Here is an 18793-nt window from a genome sequence, read left to right as displayed (position 1 = left end):
ACTGCAAAACCAGCCAAATCTTGGCCTTCTCAGACGTGGGTCTCGAGCTTGGCGCAGCCTTTTGAGATTGGGTGGCCGGAGCAGACCGATCGAGACTGGAAAACCCGTCTGGAGTTTCTCTTCGATCGCCACATTTTGGCGGCCTTTTCGGTGATTTTCATATTGTCTTCATTTTCGCTGGTGTTTTCGTTTTGAAGTCAGAGTTCACCTGGGATGAATCACGACCCCCTCCTGCGTAAGATCTATCAATTAAGTCGTCCCAAGGGCTGTAATTAACGATCGACCAGTGAAAGCCCCTCGCCCTTCTAATGCCAAAAAGTACGATTCAATTTGGAGCAACTGAAAAAAACCACAAACCGGTCAGCGAACAGTTAGAAAACTTAGGCACCCATCATGTCCAGTCGGAGCAGCTGCAAAGCACATACATACATAGACCCCCAAATCACAAAATCCCCAAGCTCAGAGCACGAGCCTGTTTTTTGGCCAACGAAATGAAACGGTTGCTCAGCCGAAAGAAAGGTTTCGGACACTCAGAAGTGTGTCTGTACACTCATGTCTACGGATAACAACAGTTTGCGTATTAAACTAAAATATAAATAAAATATTGCAAGCTGAATCAATGATATATCAATGACATCAATAATATAGTGGAAAAAGATTTCCAATTTATAATGATCTTTCAAAACGTTAAGTTAAGGATTGCTACTTTAAGTAAAATAACTATTGTTGGAAAGGGTCGGGAAACCTGAGATTCAAAACGAAACCAAAAAGGAAGCGGTGAAATGCGAAGAAAATAGAAACACTATGCATAAAGCGGGGAAAAGAAAATGATTTCCTGTCTTTTTGGGCATTTACAGGCTAATTAATCCCCCATCGATGGTCAATTGACAAGTTCACCAAAATAGGAAGTCATTAGCGGAGCATATTCCTCCTCTCCTTCCCTTTCTCTGTCTTGCTCCCCCTGACAACCGGAAGATAACGCTTAGCTTAGCACGTGCTACGGAATCTACTAAATTCACTAAACCAGCTGATTAAACTAAAGCTAACGACCCACGCCCACCTACAACCAACACACACCATCTTGACCACGATGTAAAACGAACCAATTAGGCGGTAAATCTAAAATCGAATTCAATATAGTTTATATTGGCCACAATATGTGGGTGGTTCCAGTGGTTAAGTGGCTCGTTGGTGCGCCCACGTGCTTTTTCAGCGGAAGTGGAAAGAAGCGGAGGGAAACCAGCGGACTTCGTGGGTGTCCATCCACAGGTCATTCTGATGGTGATATATGGCCAACTGATAGATTATTTACAAGTGACAGATGGAGAAAATCGTGACCGATTCTTCTGATAAGAAACCTAATAAGTAGTATAATAAGTAAGAAACCTCTAGTAAGTCAAGACTGAGACAATGGTTCTATTGTTACTGTTTTGTATCAACTGGAAAACTAAACTAAAATTGCAGCAATTTATAGTGTCATGTATTTTTATTTCTTTTTTATAAACCTATTTCGGTTATTACCAACCTTTTCCCAATCCTTTTATCTCCATTTTTCGAATCTCCCGCATTTTAGTCATTTATCAGCGAATCACTTAGTCTTTGCCATGACTTGACAGTCTGATTTTGTTGGTTACATAAGCGGCTTTTGTGGGCCAACAGCCAAAAGATTCGAGTTGATGATGAAGAACTTACTGCGCACTTGCAGTGAGTGCGAAACCAAAGACGGAAAAACAAATGACTTAGGCGACAAACTGCCAGAGAAAACTGCCATACCCGCTTTTCCGTTGCACCTCCCATCAAGTTTTTTTCAGCCACAGCTTTTATTTTTATTTGTATTTTCTTTGACCAACAAACGAATGGATAAATGTGCTTGTGAAAGTTACCAAACGAAACCAACCAAAAAATGCCCGAAAAATTTCCCTTCAATCTTACAGCACAGCAACAACTGAACGGCTACAAGTCGGCCACGGAAGAATAAGAGGTAGGTAAATTGAAAAAATTTTATTTTTTAACTTTGATCATAATTTATGCTCAACCTGTTGCTGTGGCTTCGGATGTTTGTTGCTGGTTAGCAACATTGAGATTTGTTCGATCGCCGCAGCTGCGCATATTTGCTGTTGTTGTTAAGGCCCAAACCGCTTCGTATTACACGGTAAAAAAAAACTGGTACGACTACGCTATTGACAGTAAATTACAATGGACCCAACGAGAATATACTGCGGAGGGTAGTCTGGTGTTGGAAGTCTAGAAACAAAATGTGCATAATACAAATCGAAGAAGGCAATAAAACTATTAGCTATGCGATCTTTTTCAGTGTATTGTATGGCATAGCATTCCCTCCTCGTCCGTGGATCAATCGCAGCCTCATTCGAATTGATTAGCATACTAGTTTTATTTATGTGGAATTTCTTTATAAATAAATGTGAAATATTTTCACGAGCATACCAATAAGGTGTCTGGCGGGGCTGTGTTTTTCTTCGGCTGTACGCCACTTCCGCGCCTTAAATGAGGCAACCACCCACTCCTGCAGCACCGACCCCGCCCCCCAATATGCACCCCACTCCACTGCCCGTGTGAGTCTCTTGCTCGAGCGTAAAACAATTGCGGCACGTTGGGGTTAATGCGTGCAGTGCGCTGGCCGACACAATTAAGTTAAACAGAAAAACAACAAGAGCGCGGCGGCGGAGTAAATTCAATTAAATTAAAGCGAAATGTTTAACGAGACTTGTGACAACTCGGGAAAGGGAAAGGAAAAAGGGATACGATACGCGGCGTAGGTAGGAGGGGATTCGGAATCCGAATGCACAAGCATTTAGATATTTCCCAGGATAAACAACTAGCTGCAACCGTGACAGGTAGTCGAGGAGAGCAGGTAGTCTCTATGTCTCTATGCTGATCCCTTGCTCCGATCTCCCAGCATTATGGTGTCACGCTCACACATAGCACATAGCACACAGCTCAGAAAACTGGAAAACCGGGAAACAAAGGTCGGCTAAGGGACTTCATCTGGGGCATAGATCTGATCTGCGGCAGGCTCAAGTGTTGTCCCGCTGAGTGAGCCGGGATATAGCGTAAGCCATCGATCCACCCTCGCCTGCCACACTCAGCGAAAAACTGAAGTCCCACGATGCTTGTGCAGTATATTCATATCACTTGTGATTGCTACGTCTCTGGTTGTTGGTAAGTAATATTACAATTTTGGAATGATCTTTGAAAATAGTATTTGGTACTTGTTTAAAATTTTCCACTAACATTTGTTTGTTTTTCCTGGTGCACCGTAGCATATCATACACACTAGTTACAGTTACTGCTATAGTTATAGTCACCGTACTCGCTTTTTTGATTATGCAAGTGGCTCAAATGGAACTGGTCGCTCATAAACGCCTCACTTTTCGCTGTGTTTGTTTTTCCTTCACGAACTCGCAAGTTTTTGGGTGCGGTTGGGAAAGGTCCACACCGTTACATGATCGTCTTATGCGACACTTTTGCACTTTGCCGCTCGACATACAATTTAATCGAACGCATAATCATCCCAGCAGCCAGATGAGATGTGATACCTCGATCATTACAGATCATCAGGGCTTAATTCATTTTGCAATCCATTTGGTGGTGTGTATTAGTTTCAAACTCAGTTCTTCTTTGGTTTTTAACTTTCAGTGACTTTTAATCAAATTAAACAACGAGCCTTCTTTGACGCCAACAATACTGTTCCAGGGTAAATAATTTCCGAATCCCCGAACTCTTGTGTGTCTCTACAGAACTTTCCTCTTATTCTATATCTACGAGTGTATCTATATCTTCAACCCCAAATAGAATGATGTATTGCATGCCTTGTTGCCCGCCACTATTTAATTTTTTGGGACGGGAAGCTATGGAGACAATTAAAAGTGCGCCTACAATGAAAATTGTTACACTTTTGTGGCTTTGTCAACTGCAGTCGCGTTTTAATTTCTTACTTTTCTCAGAAAGGGATAGAGGGGAATGTATTTAGGTAGAGAAAGATATGTTCGGTGGCTCTAAATGGGCAGGTTGACAATTTTCGTGGTCGGAAAATGGTGTTTTTTTTATGGCTGCGTTATGGTTTTTTTTTCGGCTGACCCCAAATGACCTCTTTTCTTGATTTAACAATTTTCCTCTTACCTTGCAGGTCTGAAAGAATGCGCCAATGTTGTTTTTGGCATTGATTGCCGATGTTTGGGCATTTGTTATTGTTGTTGGTGCTACTGCCATAGCTGTTGTTGTCTGCGCCTGCTGCGGTTGTTGCTGCAGCAGCAATTGTTGTTGCTGCCCCGCCAGTGGGGCATGTGGCAGCGAAGTTTTAATGGTCGCCGTATCCATATTGAAGGTTCTTCGTTGTTTTGCTCGAGAACTTCTTAGCACATTGTATATGTGTTTTTTTGGGCTCTTCGACAACTTCCGCAAAATGGGAAACACATGAATAAGAAGCCAGCAAGGGAAGTTGCCGCAACCCTTTGGAGTTCTTGGGCAACCTCTTCGTTTTCTTCTCGTACGTTTTTTGTACTTTTCGCACCTGTTTGCGTTCACTTAGCTAGTTTTTTGTAAGGTTTTTAGCTTTTCCACAGCTTGGCTATCGTTTGTTGTGGTTGTGACTCTTTCGGCTTTAATGTCACGCTCACAAAAACACACACACGCACATATAAACAGACGGTTTTGAAGAGCTGCTTGGCTCTTAAAATGTTTCGTCTTCGATTAATTCTCATAAAACAGTACAGCACAATGTACAAAAGAAATGTATTCTTTTCCTATTTGTTTCACAAAAAGATTGCTTTGTTTCTTTTGAAAAAAAATGTTTTGTTTGTTGTTAGACCAAAAAAAAAATGTTTTGTTTGAAGCTGCGACGGCTACTGAGCGAACGTCTTTCGAAGCCGAGAGCGCAAACAATACTAAACACTACACTCCAAGCGAACATAATTTCCCGCGTTCGAAGTCGGCGGCTCAAGAGGGAAATTTCACCGCTCTCGCGCCTTGGGGAAATTTTCAAGCTGTCGATAGGAAGCAGCAAAAATTGATTGCATACTTCTAGGTGCTGAACTAAAATGAAAATTATTTCACGAAACAGCAGTTTAATGAGGCACGAGTCTTTCGTACAAAATTTCTAGAAGTTATTAAGACATGGATAACATTGTAAGATCAGGTCCTTTTAAATGGGGTTGCCATGAATCATTTCAAACAATGGTCTTCGCTTATAAATTTAAACAAGAAAACTGGATCAATTCGAGTGGTTCTGCTCAAGTTTAAATTTAAGCTTCGAAGTCTAGTTTAATTATTTTCCCAAACCGAATTCGAATTTATGATGAGAATATTTCCCATGTGGCAGGGGAAGTGAGCCCGTTCTCTCAAGCCAACTTGGTACTTCTCTCTCTCTCTCTGCAATAATTCCCCCGGCGAATGAACTTTCAGGCCAAGTCAACTTGGGGCTTGTCTTGGAAGAGTTTATAGCAAAACCAGATATCTCCCAAGCACAGCTTGTTCGAAAACTCAGACACAAAGACAAAATGGCGGCTGTTAAGATCAGCAAAGAAAACGAAAAAAGGCATAAAAAACGACAAAAACATAAAGACGGATAGACAGCAAAATACGTAAATGAGAAAAAGGCACAGAGCGAACGAAGAAAAACACGTTTTCGGACTTAACGAGTTTTGTCGCAGTCACTATTCCAAAATCAACGTGCAACAGCAGCCGAAAAGGTAGAAAACCGAGAGAAACGCGTATAACAACAAAAAACATTGTTATTGAGGTTGCCAAAGTGGGCTGCGCAAGATGTGTGGGTGGGGAGGGGGGCGTGTCAGTTGCGGGGGCAGATTCTGGCGATTTCTGCTATTGTTGTTGTTGGTGCTGCTGTTAGCGGGTTCCTATGTAGAAGGTACATACATACATACATACATATGGTATGTATGCAAGGTATATGCTCGTGATGCTGCAGACCTGGAGGCAGAGGTAGCTTCTTTATCGTCTTCTTCGCTTTTTTGACTTCTCCTTTTCCCAGTCTCGGTTCATGGCCCATTAGCTTTTGTTTGTGGGACCAGTTTCTCCAGGGCTTTTCGACAATTCTGCAGCGAAGCCTTGTTTATGAGCCACTCGGGGCAGTCAGGAGGAGTATATTGCGCGCCAAAAGCCTCGAAAATCGAAGCCAAGCCAAGCTTATCATTAAACAAAAGACGCGAGCTGGCCAAAAGCCGCTTAGGGACTTATTCTCCACCCAGCGCCGAAACCCTCTCATCTTGCCAAGAGATAAGCGATGAATATGTATCTTCATGAATTTAACATAAATCACCTATATTTCATATCAAAAAATATGTGTCACATTTTAGTGTTAATTTATGCTTTTATTAGAAACTTACTTTTTTAGAGCAACATTAATTGAAAAGTATAGATTTGACTGAGCACTTGGAGATTTCGTCACCATTTAGTTGGCCAGCCCAGCTGCCAATTGCGATTTCGGCTCAAACGTTGACGATTATCATAATTTTTGTGTGTAGATGCTGATCGTGCAGCAATAGTCGGCAACAAATTGTGGCAATTACATTGGCATTCCTCGGACTCACAGAGTAAAACACACAAACACCTGCTGTTTTGTGGGTTGGCTAATTAAATTGAAATTCATTTGCCGCAGCTGCCGATTCGGCAAAATCACTTGTCGTCGCCTTCGATTCCCCCTGCCCCATAGAACCAAGGAAATCCAACATTTGCTACTTCTCTCCGTCGCAATAATTTGCAATTTTCCGTGCTGCCAACCGCTAACGGCTAACATCCATCAGCTCATTATGGACAGGCCAAAACTGGGCGCAGTGGGGGCGTGGCCGGCTGGAAATGGGAGGAAGGTCGCCTCCAGTCACCGCAGCTCGGCAATAGTTAGTTGATCTACATTAGCCGGTTGCCCAATCGAGTTGGTTTCGCCTGGTTAATGCTAATAAAGCAGGTGGAGTTGTTGCACAGATCTAAATTGTTGGCCAAGAATTGGTTGGTTGCAAGCTTAAGTTTTGGGTTGGGGGAAAACAATCGAAACGTACGATAATTGTCTTAGAACTACCAGCATCGAGTGCATTGAGTTAAGTCCTTGTATTTGTATATAAACTTCAAGTGTATTACAATCGTAATTGTTTCCTTATATGTGATCAAACATACCGGACACGTTCTTTGTACTTCTTTCCATTTCAAAACCACCTGCATTTGCAGGACTAAAAGTCCTTGCAGCTGAAACTGGAGCTTAAAAAAAGGGCAGATGGCTGCCTAAAATTTCGAAGATAATACTCAACAAGTGATCGGAAGAGTAGGGGAGATACGTACTACGTACACATCGGTTTTAGAACTTGGCTGCCAGCCAATTTATGTGCACAAATTAACAAGCGAAAAGGAGAAGAGAGGGAGAGAAAAAACGGCAGCGTAAAGGCAATCAAAAGGCTGCCACATAAATTTATGAGCTCCGTCAGAAGAAATCCCCGCTGAGGCCAAGAAACTGGCGATAACAAGCGGGGATATCGGCGAAATCGGGGAGCACATCGAGCTTATGGACGCGTGCTGCTCCATAAAAGGGGTCTTTGAGGAGGGGGCTTCCAAGGGGTATTTCCAATGGGGGGCATCCAAGGGGCCAGCGAAGGAGGGATCATCGCGCGCGCGCTCACAAAACCTGAAACCAGGAAAAGGAGCCGAAGCTGGGCAAACTGGTTCTTCCCCCGCGGGAGAGTCTCGTCTTTGCCACGCCGAAACAGAATCAGCAAACAAGCCAACATGTCCTATGCTCCTTAGCTAAATTTAGCACGAGCTGGCCATCAAGCTCAAGCTCAGCTGGCTTGAAACGCTGCCACAAGAAAGGGTTAAAGCCAAGTTAAGAGAAGTTTTTTGGACTTTGTACGCAAGCTTGTTGTTTTGCGCGCCATTTTGGAGCTACACGATGGCAGCAAATAGTAAACAACAGCCAAATGCAACTGCAGTTGGCCATCTAAGTGTGCAGTACATGTGTGGAGTACGAGTATTGCTGTTGGCCCAAAGTTGGACATTGGACATTGGCCACTGAGGGCACTCACATTGCAGGAATAGAAGAAGTGGTCGTAAATCATAGGACGCGCATGGCTGCGAATTATGAACAGTTATATATTTTATAGTTACAACGAGTACCAATGAGGCTTTTAAGCCCCCTTTAATCAGTCACTATCAATTTGTTGATTTGATTTTATTCAGACCTATTCCCGACAGAAAACCGGGCTCAAATCCGTCTGTGTTTTTCTTCGGCCAGTTGATGTCGCCTTTTGGCCAGGCTCGGTTGGGATTGCATGAGTACTCGAAACTCGTACTCTCATTGGATTTGCCTTTTATTTGTTTGTTCGGTTTGGTTGCCCCGTTTGTTTGTTTGTCTGCCTGTTTGTTTGTTTGGTTTGGTCCGCGCTTGGCGCGTGTGCAACACGGCCAACTGTACCAAGATCAACAGCATTTGCGGCATGTACCGCAGTGTTGCAATGTGGCTGCTGTGCAGGCAGCCTAATTGACACGGCAGCAACATCGTCAGCAGCGGCATCAATTAATAATAGCCACCGTCTCCCTTTCTCCGCATTTCTCTGGAGACATTGTGACCGTCGCCAGTCGCGACAAGCGGCATAAATTGCAGTTGCCATTACCCAGCATCTGCAGCAACAGCAGCAACAGCAGCAGCGTCAACAAGTCAATGGCAAATTTATGTTTGACTCGTGCTCAAATCAACCACTGCAGACTTGCTTGGAGTGAAAGAATAAGATGCAGTCGGAAAAAAGCTGCATTGACTTCAAATTGTGGTGTAAAAACCAGTTATTTACAAATCAATTTTGGTAAAAAGAACAGTACCAATTATTCCAAAGGCTTCCTAACTGAAAACCCAAACTGGTAAAACTCATTTCGGTTTTAACTTTTTTCTAAGTGCGTCCATTTATCGATAGCTTGACCGCCTGATTGCCTTCTTCTTCGCATCAACGATCCTCAGATGAAGGAATTAGATTCCATATCAAATTACACAAAAAACAGAGAATGAGGATCGAGGGAATTTCTAAAGATCCATCCTTTGTTCCCGCTTATCCGATATTGGGGTGCCTCAGGTTTTAATGCCCAAACAAAAGGTCTTCGCAAACAAAAATCCTTAACTTTTAGATAAGTCTATTGGTCAGGATTTTGTTTCCAAAAGTCACTGTTAGATTAGAAATAAATCATTAAACTCTGAGCACAGATAAGATAATAACGCAATAAACTATTCAAACCCAAATGCATTAAGTTCTCTATTTACTTTGAAAGCAATAATGTTATCCGATTAAAAGATTCAGAAAAGGAAGGTGCACAAATGGTATACAAATATTTAAACAATTAAAATTTTTAAGCCTACAAAATATAGTTTGATAAAATGATTTTCAAGCAATCAGAGTCTATATAAATGAGCTGATGCGACCGAAACATTCCTATTATTAGAATGCCTTTCTCCAGATTGGAATGGGTGACCGGTGATCATCCCAGGGTTCCTTATACTCTCTTTCTCTTGGCTAATTATGGGGTCAATCAAAGCTCGATGCGAGTCAATTAAGAGATTGTCGAACAACTTGCTCGAAGCCGATGCTGATCCGAGATCGGGAGCTCGACACGAGGATCCCCTCCTTGCTCTTGACTCCTCTGCTCCTCCTTTCAAGCAATGACGATTGTTATCTGACCAGGCGATATATCTCTATAAATATAATATGTATGTACATATGGAGAAGGGAGTCCGGGGGAATTGCAACTTTTGGGTGCAGCTGGTCAACCGGTTTGGCGCGTGCTGCTCGTGCTCCTCGTGCTCCCTTTCTCCAGTCGCCCTGTCTCTCAGCCTTTCCATCTGACTTGTATTTTGCACAAATGAATTAATTAAAGACGATGACGGGCCATTAAAGAGCGGATTGGCGGGGAAATAAAGATCAGCAGCTGCCTTTAGAAGTACTCCTTCCCCAGGCGAATTCGCTCCTTCGATTTGCGGCGATTCGACACGCCATCCGACTCGTCCATCATGCTCTCCAGCATTCGCTCCTGGCGAGGATTCAGGGCAGCCAAATGGATATCCCTTGTGGCGCGGAAGTTTCCGCAGTTGAACAAGTGTTCGTTCTCGAGACGGACGTAGTTCCATATGAAGCGTCTGCGGGCAAAGGGGCATACTACACTTAACAATATGTGGACGCTTATTGAACTAGTTGGAAAAAACGCATTCAACTTTCTTAGAATCTTCACAATTCATACGGTAAAGCTTTGAAGCTATAATAACAGAACTCAGGATTTATTCCAACTTGAAAGGCGCTTTTCCGAATTATTAAAGTGGTGATTTAAGGTAAAACACTCGTGTGTCCCCCCGTCCCCAACTCCTCTCACCTAGTGATCTCAAGGATACTGGAAATGGTCCTCATATTATAGGGAGTCATCAGATTGTGGTAAAGGATGGTGAACTCGACGGCCCAAAAGAGCCGCAGCACCAGATTCTCTACGATCACAAAGTAGTAGAAGGCCTGCGGATAAACCAATTGCTTTCGAAGGAATATACGCTCGCCGCGCATAATCCTGAAGAGCCCAAAGTCGCGAATAACATCCCACAAATAGCAGTAGACGGTGGCCACCACGCAGCTCGAGAGGAATAGCCAGGTGTAGGGGTTGCTGAACGTATTGGCATACCCACCTGCGGGCGAAGGTTTCAGGGTTTCAGGATTTGTGGTTAGGATTTTAGACAGGATTTCGATTCATTGGCGAACAACGATTACCCTCCGAATTGCTGCGCAGCGTGGAGAACAGGACGACCAAAAATGTGGTTGAGTACTTTCCCGCATTGATCAGGTAGCTCATCGACTTGGAACCACTGTCCCTGAATCTTCGCAGGCACTGAGCAAATCGAAACCAGCCGGGCAGGCACATGGTAATTGGGACCATCACATCCGGTTCAAAGCAGTTGTTCACCCGATCATATCGCAGCCAACTTATCGCATAGAACCTTACTGTATAATAGTGATCCACAATGCAGGACACCAGCGAATTCATCTGATCGCCCATCCAGAAGTCGGCAAATCCCACGTAGTGCAGTGGAGCGGTGATGACGCGACCCACCAGCTTAATGGTCCACCACCTGGCCGGCCAGTTCATTATAGGCAGAGGCACCACCAGCAGGCCAACCATGATCAGGATGAGTCCCAGTGGGAATACATAGGGATCCGAGACGCCTATCAAGTCGTTGTACAGGAACCCCAACATGGACAGGGCCCAAAGAATGCCAAAGGTGCAGGCAATTTCTAGAAATGTGGCCGGCTGCAGATGACTTCTGGGGTCTATCTCGAAGATAAGAATGTGGTTGACTCCGGCCTGCTGCCATCCGGCCACATTGGCGGCCATGTAAAAGTTGAAGATCACCCAGGTGAATGGGCCGCGAAAGAGGCGCATCAGACCCGGAGTGTGTTCCTCCAATGGAGCTCGTTTCCAGTCTAAGGAATTGGGAATTGGGAACAGGGCGAATCAAATTATATTCCGGTGCATGTCCTACAAGCCAAAAATGACCAGTATATGGGCATCTCAACGGATACCGACTAACTATTCTTCAAGAGATTAGTGGCTAATTTAAGCGCCCTGAGCAATACTTCGAGTTGTGGCATAGATCATGTGGACTACTGGGCATTTATGGATGAGGAAAGCAATGCATTCGCACAACAACCTACAACTGATGGCGGTGGCCACGAGCAGCATGATTAGCATGCCGAGAGCGATTCCCGCACGGAAGACCATCGATGGAGGAGTGGGCTCGCCCAAAGGCGGAACTCTTAGCTTTTCCATAGCCAACGAGCGATCCCCATTCGCCAGATGGGTCGTATATAGATCCTCAACCTCGATGGTCATGCGCTGCAATAGACGTACATCCGTAAAGGGGGCATCCAGCACGTTCTCTGCAAACCACCTGCCAGCAGCTACGGATCGCATATTCTTGTCGTACTTCTTGCAGATCTTACGGAAACCCGTCTCGTTCAGCGACTGATAGTTTTGGATGAGAACCAGACTCAGATAGAACTCGGCATAGGCATATCTCAACTGGCGAGTGGTCATAACCTTTTTTTGGCTCCTCTCGGCTCGCTGGGAAAGCGAGGAATCACTGCCGGTGTGTCCGGGTTCCCGGGAATAGGCCAAAAGCTGAAGCTTCAGATGGCCATGCTTGCGTCGGGCCTCCAGGAGTTTTTCAAGAAAGAAATTGTTTACCCCAGTCAGTTCCGATTGGCATTCGGTGAGAAAGGTCTCCTCAAAGGCCTTATAATAGGCCTGAACTTCGTAGTCCGAGGAAGTAAGCGGAGAGGGGGCGTTCTCCACGCCTTGTTTGATCAGCTCCTTGAGATCCTATTGGCGGCGTGATTAGGTTGGGTAGGTCCACATACAGAAATATATATCAATTACACAATTATTCAGCTTACCCCATATCGCATATACTGCTGGCGCCACTCGATCGTCAGGTGGGACTCGAAGGTCTTGCCAAACTTCATACTCGGCTAGGGGCAGGCTAGCCCACAAGGCGTGGCTGCTGTATGGCTTTAACTAGCCGGATTCGTCAGGCTCTATAAATTCTGACATCTTTCTCCTGACAGTACTTTGGCCTAACTAAAATATCACTTTCACTAACTGCGATTAAAAGCGAAACAAAAACGGAGTAAAACATACCAAATAAATATAAAGCAAATGATGAGCTCAGTAATGAGCAGTAATATTTGAACTTGTCCCGTATGTTTTTCAAGATAAAGAGGCACTTTTTGTTTCAACCGGGAATTAATTACTCTAGAATCGTCTGTGTGTACAATGCAGCCAACAGACCTTTGTGCAAACTCTGTTTCCCCTACTTCCTCGATCGTGAGTCACTTCCTCGATCTCATTATGCGTTCGCACGCTGTTCCTCGTGGATCGTCTTCCTGTTCGTCACAAAATCCGCAACCAGGTGAGTCAGTTACCCAGTGATCACACTCTCGAACAACTGAGTTCCCGTCCAGCGAACCCGAAATTGCAACTCAACGATTGCCCGCGAAATGCGCTTATCACGCGCTTGGCAAAGGAAGGCAAAAATATATATCGGGGGGATAAAAAAAAGTGGATTGATTAATCATCCTGGGCTCGTCCGGGAATTGAACCCGGGACCTCTCGCACCCGAAGCGAAAATCATACCCCTAGACCAACGAGCCAAGCAACCCTTACAAAAGTGGCCGGCGAAATAGGCAATACGAAGACCATGTTCTCAATATGTAATTGCAAACACAACAAGTGCGAAGAATTCTGCGCCACACTCTCTTCGCGCTTGACTCTTCAGATCTTGTGGGGCTTCTGGAGACCGCTCGAGGGTGACGATCAGCGACACCTACGACAAGAGTGCCGCTAGACTGCCGACCGCAAATAAAGATGGAAAACAAAAGAATGGACGCAGATTCTCAAGGAGTCCTTACTGTAGTCTTACGCAGGCTCTTACGTCAAGAGATCATAATTTAATAGCCGTAAATCGATTAATTGTCAATAAATTTACAAAACTGGCAGCCACGACCACAAATCAATGTGTACTTCTATTCGTGTTCGTACCATTTAACCCGAAGCTTTTTTAGAAGCCTAATAAGCTCAGGTTTTTGATTGGGGTCACAGGGTAGCGCCCCTTCTGCGGCCAATTCGAATTCCAGCTCAAATTCGTTATTAATTAGCCACCTGGGCGAGGCTTGCAGCTAGACAAATTGTTCAGGGGTTTGGCCTAAAGCCCATTTTTAAGGTTTGTAATTTTTTCGTACCCCATAAAGCGCTTCTTGCGCTTAGGTGGGGCAAAATCTTTGAAGGCCTGAGAATAGATCAAAAACATTGAATCAAACTTAGGGAATTCCCAATTATTTACACATTATGGCTTGACATTATATTATTCTTAATTAATTCAAAACAATTAAGTCAATATTACCAATATACTTGTACTACTTTTATAAATGGAAAAGCTAACAATAGCTGTTATGCGAATGAAAATGGATTCTCTCAAGTCCAGAACAGCAATGTACAAAACAATTAATAACGAATTAAAATTATGATTTATCTTATGTACGTCAGCCATTAAATGACTTATAATACTGATAATTTGAAATAATATGAGCGGGCAACAAGTGGAAGTCCATCTTCACGCACTGGATGACGGTCTGGCGTCCATGGCTGCTCGATTCCTGGCCAGAAAATCCAGTGGTTGCAATTTGCGCAATCAATCAATTAGGGGGGAAGATCGAAGATCCAAGATCGCTTCCTCTGCTCCTCGAATGGCGCCAAAACGGAAGCCGATCGACCAGCAACAACATCCGATCGGTGTTGGGGACAGATATACGTATACATAGGTGGTGCGGTTATATTATGGTGGTTTTGCCAAGTGCTTGCAGCGGTCTCCACCCAATGCCAACTTCCGTTTTGATTGAGCCCACAATTGGCGAGCGCTGACAGACCATGAGGGGGCAATCTTGGCCAGAACTCCGCAACTTGTGCAACTTCCGCGCTCCAATTGTTCAAATTATGGCATCGCTCAGGTGTAATTACAAATGTCAGTGCATCGCCAGTTGCCAATTGGCAATGCGTAATTGGCTAATTGAATTGCATGCCAATGATCGCTGATCGTGGATCGTTGGCACGCTGATCTGCTATCCGAAGACCAAGCCCACATCCACATCCGATCATCCATCTTTCCTATCTGCCAAACATCTCCAACATCAATCATCCGATATTCCCCACCCAAAAAAAAGCCAAGAAACCCAGCCGGAATCTGTACTCTCTGGTCTTTTGCTTTCCCGGGTGGTCTGCTTCTGCTCCAATGCCCTCTGATCCCAGCTTAGCTTCATTCTGTGGGTGGCTAATGGCCTGAACAAAACCCACGGACCACACATTCGATATGCACTTTTCTTGCTTTTCCATTTCCCAAGCATAGAAAACGAACACTCGCACACAATAAGATGCGGGATGCAGAGGGGGCCTCCTAAAACTAACTTGCCCCGAGCATGGCTCAAAGCGCGTTTTTGCGACTATACTCCAATGAAATCAAGTGGAATCTGGATCAGAAGTCCCGCAGGCTGGCGAATTATTTTTCGGTTCACCTGGAGGCTACTGTGGGTTAAATTAATGTTGCTGAAGTGGTAATAGTCTTAGTTCAGTCCAAAGTTGCGTTTTGAAATCGCTTTAGGTGGAATCGTTGTGAATATTATTACAGGCTAATACGGCAAAGGACCGAAAAGAAAGCAAAACACCAAATTTAAAATTGAATTCGAAGTGAAATATAACAAAACATGGCAGGAAATGGGCATTACTCTGAAGCCAGCAATAACAATTACAAACAGAAAATAGCTATTACACTTACACTATTATCACCGAAAAAAGGGAGACACGAAAAAGAATTTCTAATCTAGCCACCAATGTCGACGCTTTCACCTTTGTTTTATAGAGTCCGGTTTTTTCGGTGTTGGCCAAGATTCAACGTCTGACCACGGAAATGTAAATGGGAATGTAAATGCCATGTAAATACAAAGCGGCGAGAGGGCTAATTGAAAATGCAACAATGGCTCAGCGGAAGTGCAGCGATCGAGTTTGAATTGGGTTCGATTTTGGTTACCTTGTGATTGATTGTGTCTCAATTATAGCCAAATTGCCCCCGCTGTGACAACTCAGCATAAAATGAAAAACAAACTAATGAGATTCATCTGATTTCGGTCTGGACCATCAGCCGATTAGCTAATGAGATACCAAAATGCAATAGGCAAAGGAAATAAACGGTTATGCTACACTAAAACAAACTGAACAGAACATTGCATTATAACATGAAATGCAAATGAAAATTTCTCACCTTTAATCACTTTTTTTGCTTTCTTGATTTTCAATCTTGAATTTGATCATAGGAAGTGGCAGCGATAAATATGCATGAGAGCACCACAATGTAATCCATAATGGGATTGGAATCAGCATTAATTTTCCTGTTCTTGGCAACTACTTCATTAGAGCACTAATTGAGACATGGGTTGGAGAGATGTAAGCCCGGAAAACACTTTTCATTTGGGCTACCGTTTTTATGTCTCCACGAGCAACGCACAGTTCCACAGAAAATCAATAGCGAAACAAAAGACTTCGGACACGAACTCGAAACGAGGAATGGTAACAGTTTAAAAGGTTCATTGAACATGGACAACTCATGGGCAACTTTCGAATGGACAACAACATGATGTTGCCCCGTGTTGCTGCCACAATTACCGACAACAAGACCGAAGAGGTCTTGCTGTTCGTTTGGAATACGAAATGCGGGTGCTTTACCACCTCAACATTCGCTTTCTGGCCCTGAAATAACAATGCCAACCATGATGCTGGCCGAAAATAACATATCGTGCTCATGACTTTACATTTGTTGGCAACGATTACCAAATTTAAATAAAGTTTGTCATTTTTTGTGGTTTTGGGGGACGCTTTGATGAGTTGTGAACAACAATTAGGAAGATGGATTGAAGTACTTTTCGGCGAAGATAATTAATACAATTCGACAATGTATATGTATAAACATTATTGCAAGTCACTATTTTAATTATATATTTCAGTGAATACTTCTAGAATTTTTAGCGGAAACAAACGTTTAAGTTGATAATGCACAATGCAAGTCGTATTGCCCGAGAGCCAAATACAAAATACCTATTAAGGAACTAAATCGTATTTTGCGGTCAAATCGTGAAGCCACAAAATGTACACTAGTACGTCTCTTGACCTTAGAACGCATGTTTTAAGGCATTAAGACCCCTATCAAAACAGTTTAATTCGTGTAACCTGCCTTGCATTTGTAACCCCCATTCTGGTTGTCAAGCTTGCTTCTTCTTTTTTAACGAAGTCAGTTATGAGTCTGGTCCGTGTTTGTAGAGCATTTTAAAGGGGGAAAAGACCCCTTTCGACTTTACATCACTTTAAAGCCACACAGGAGTTAAGACGAAGACGTTCCTCTTTTCGGACGGCCGAAAGCGGTCTTTTTCACAGGCAGCGTCTTCGAGCGGAACCGTCTTGGATCAACTTTTTCCTGTTCGCCTTTTTTTTGGCATCTGCTCCAGCGACAGGTGTACCTAAATCCCACATATCTACATACAGCGGAGTTCAAAATTTCAGCAATGGGTCGATGATACAGTTCGATGAACGCTCGACTAGAACAAGTAATTGATTTATTCGTTAAATGCTTACAGAATAAGGTACAAATTGTTCACAATCTATGACAATTTACGAATTTTGAGTTACCAGCGTATAAAGCTTTTTTGGCCACATTTGTTGGCTTACGCACCTGCCCTGAAAGTTTTCTCACATTCGTAACGATAGCCAATGGCTGACGAGGCAGCGGGGAAATCATCATTTGCTTTTGGCCATAAATATCAAATTCATATTAGTTGCCAACCAAGTGGAACCCCCTCGATCCGCCGATCCGCCGATCCGCCGACCCGACCCGTTTGTTTGGCTTATCGTGTGAACTAATCTAAGGGGAGTCTCAAGTCTCGGAACTGGAGTCGTAGCTGTGAAATGATGTGCGAGCCCATGAGCATAATACTTCCCCCATAATACACTACCCCCTCGGTGCCGAGTCCGATGTGTATCATGGACCGATTGTTGACCGTCTACGCTGAAATTGAAGCCCAGGAAAATGGTGCGACTGGAAGTTGTTTGCAGCTACTTTATTACACTCGGCACCACAAAAGAGCCAAGAAGTTCGTCTGAAGGTTTCGCTGCCTGAGATATGTATATACAAGTGTATATTCATATATATATATATCGTTTTTGTCGCAGTTGAGTGCCCCCGACTCCGGCAAAAGAAACACATTAAAAGCATATCAAGTGGAATCATCGGTGTGTTCTCAGCGATTGTCCGTTGCAGGTTACAAGTTGCAGGTTGCTTCTTGCAAGTTTATAGTTGCCAGTTGCAGCGGAAGCTAGCGTCCAAAAGAAAGCAACAAAAACTGTTGACTTTGACCAACAATCTTGAAGAATGCCAAAAACAATCAAATCGCTTCGTCTTGAAGATCTCGCCTAGACAATGGGATCTTTAGATGGCACCGAAATCAAAGCTGGCAACTGTCAACAAATGTTTTTTGGGCTTGGCCCACGCGATTTTGCCACATTTGATTGCCATTGTTTCGCAGTGATTTCATTCGCTTTTCCATTACCTGGCATTGTCTGCGTGCGACTGTATATCGGGGTGTATTGGTTTTAATCGGTCTTTGTAACACTTCGCGTACGCCTTCTAGAAATCAGCCCAATACTTATTGAGAATATATTAAAGGAATGGTTCGCTTTTCTCTTACAACAAAAAATTAAATTGTAAGGTGTACTCATAGCTGGAAGATATGGGACTTTCCTAGAGTGTACCTCTGAGTGTCCAAATCCAGTTCGAATTACATTTGGAGTGCAAGCCTCTCGACACATATCGTGTCGCCCGATGCTGATGCCACGCCCTGTGCTTCGCATGTTGCAAAACAGCAGCCGTGTAAGAAATAAAAAAGAGAAATAAGAGCACATGCCGTCCGTGCAATTAGTTTAATGTTAGTGGCCGCACCTATGCCTCGCCCGCCTCGAGATCTCAAGATCCCAACACTCGATCCCCAAACCCCAAGCTCCAACTTCCAACTCTTAACACTTATATACCAACTCCCATTTCAACTCCAAGTGCTGACGATTCGAACCCATTCGAACTGGGCGATTGGAAGGGGTAAACTACTGTATCTGGTTGTAAGTGAGTCATGACGATCTGGATTTATCCAATCGATAATTGAACAGC

General features: G+C 43.8%; 2 protein-coding genes and 1 non-coding gene across 6 annotated transcripts in view; all 3 read right to left on the bottom strand.

The window, feature by feature from the left end:
- Nucleotides 1-18793, bottom strand: part of LOC117148708 — a 45170-nt gene that overhangs the window by 16251 nt on the left and 10126 nt on the right. The window contains exon 1 of one of the 2 annotated variants that reach the window (XM_033316256.1): nucleotides 4141-4904. The exons of the other annotated variant lie outside the window; for it this stretch is intronic. Within the exon in view, the coding sequence (XP_033172147.1) occupies nucleotides 4141-4338 (198 nt within the window). The 5' untranslated portion in view covers nucleotides 4339-4904. Of the gene's footprint in view, nucleotides 1-4140; nucleotides 4905-18793 lie in introns of those variants that run through there. 2 annotated transcript variants of the gene reach the window in all.
- Nucleotides 9294-12525, bottom strand: LOC117148709 (xenotropic and polytropic retrovirus receptor 1). 3 transcript variants are annotated; one of them, XM_033316257.1, is made up of 5 exons: nucleotides 12435-12503; nucleotides 11694-12360; nucleotides 10752-11462; nucleotides 10369-10669; nucleotides 9294-10138 (listed from the first exon to the last, which is right to left on the bottom strand). In XM_033316257.1, exons 1-5 carry the CDS (start codon nucleotides 12501-12503, stop codon nucleotides 9937-9939), a joined length of 1950 nt encoding a protein of 649 aa, XP_033172148.1. In that variant the 3' UTR covers nucleotides 9294-9936. The 3 variants fall into 3 exon arrangements, with proteins under 3 accessions (XP_033172148.1, XP_033172149.1, XP_033172150.1); XM_033316258.1 differs by lacking the exon at nucleotides 12435-12503 and having other exon boundaries at nucleotides 9937-10138; nucleotides 11690-11777; XM_033316259.1 differs by lacking the exons at nucleotides 9294-10138; nucleotides 10369-10669 and having other exon boundaries at nucleotides 11009-11462; nucleotides 11690-12360; nucleotides 12435-12525.
- Nucleotides 13119-13190, bottom strand: Trnap-cgg. Its single transcript has one exon. It is a non-coding gene; the product is annotated as a tRNA-Pro (tRNA).

The sequence above is a fragment of the Drosophila mauritiana genome, chromosome X (genome assembly GCF_004382145.1).
Source record: "Drosophila mauritiana strain mau12 chromosome X, ASM438214v1, whole genome shotgun sequence".
Taxonomy (NCBI): domain Eukaryota; kingdom Metazoa; phylum Arthropoda; class Insecta; order Diptera; family Drosophilidae; genus Drosophila; species Drosophila mauritiana.
Note: the sequence above shows the minus strand (reverse complement) of the source record. Positions and strands in the feature narration are given on the sequence as shown.

Bases quoted from the DNA above. Each gene is read 5' to 3' on its own strand.
- LOC117148709 (XM_033316257.1), bottom strand. From the start codon at position 12,503: ATGAAGTTTGGCAAGACCTTCGAGTCCCACCTGACGATCGAGTGGCGC. The intron at 11,463-11,693 runs GTAGGTTGTTGT...CCAATTCCTTAG, and splicing joins CGTGGCCACCGCCATCAGTT to ACTGGAAACGAGCTCCATTG. The intron at 10,670-10,751 runs GTAATCGTTGTT...CTTCGCCCGCAG, and splicing joins GCTGCGCAGCAATTCGGAGG to GTGGGTATGCCAATACGTTC.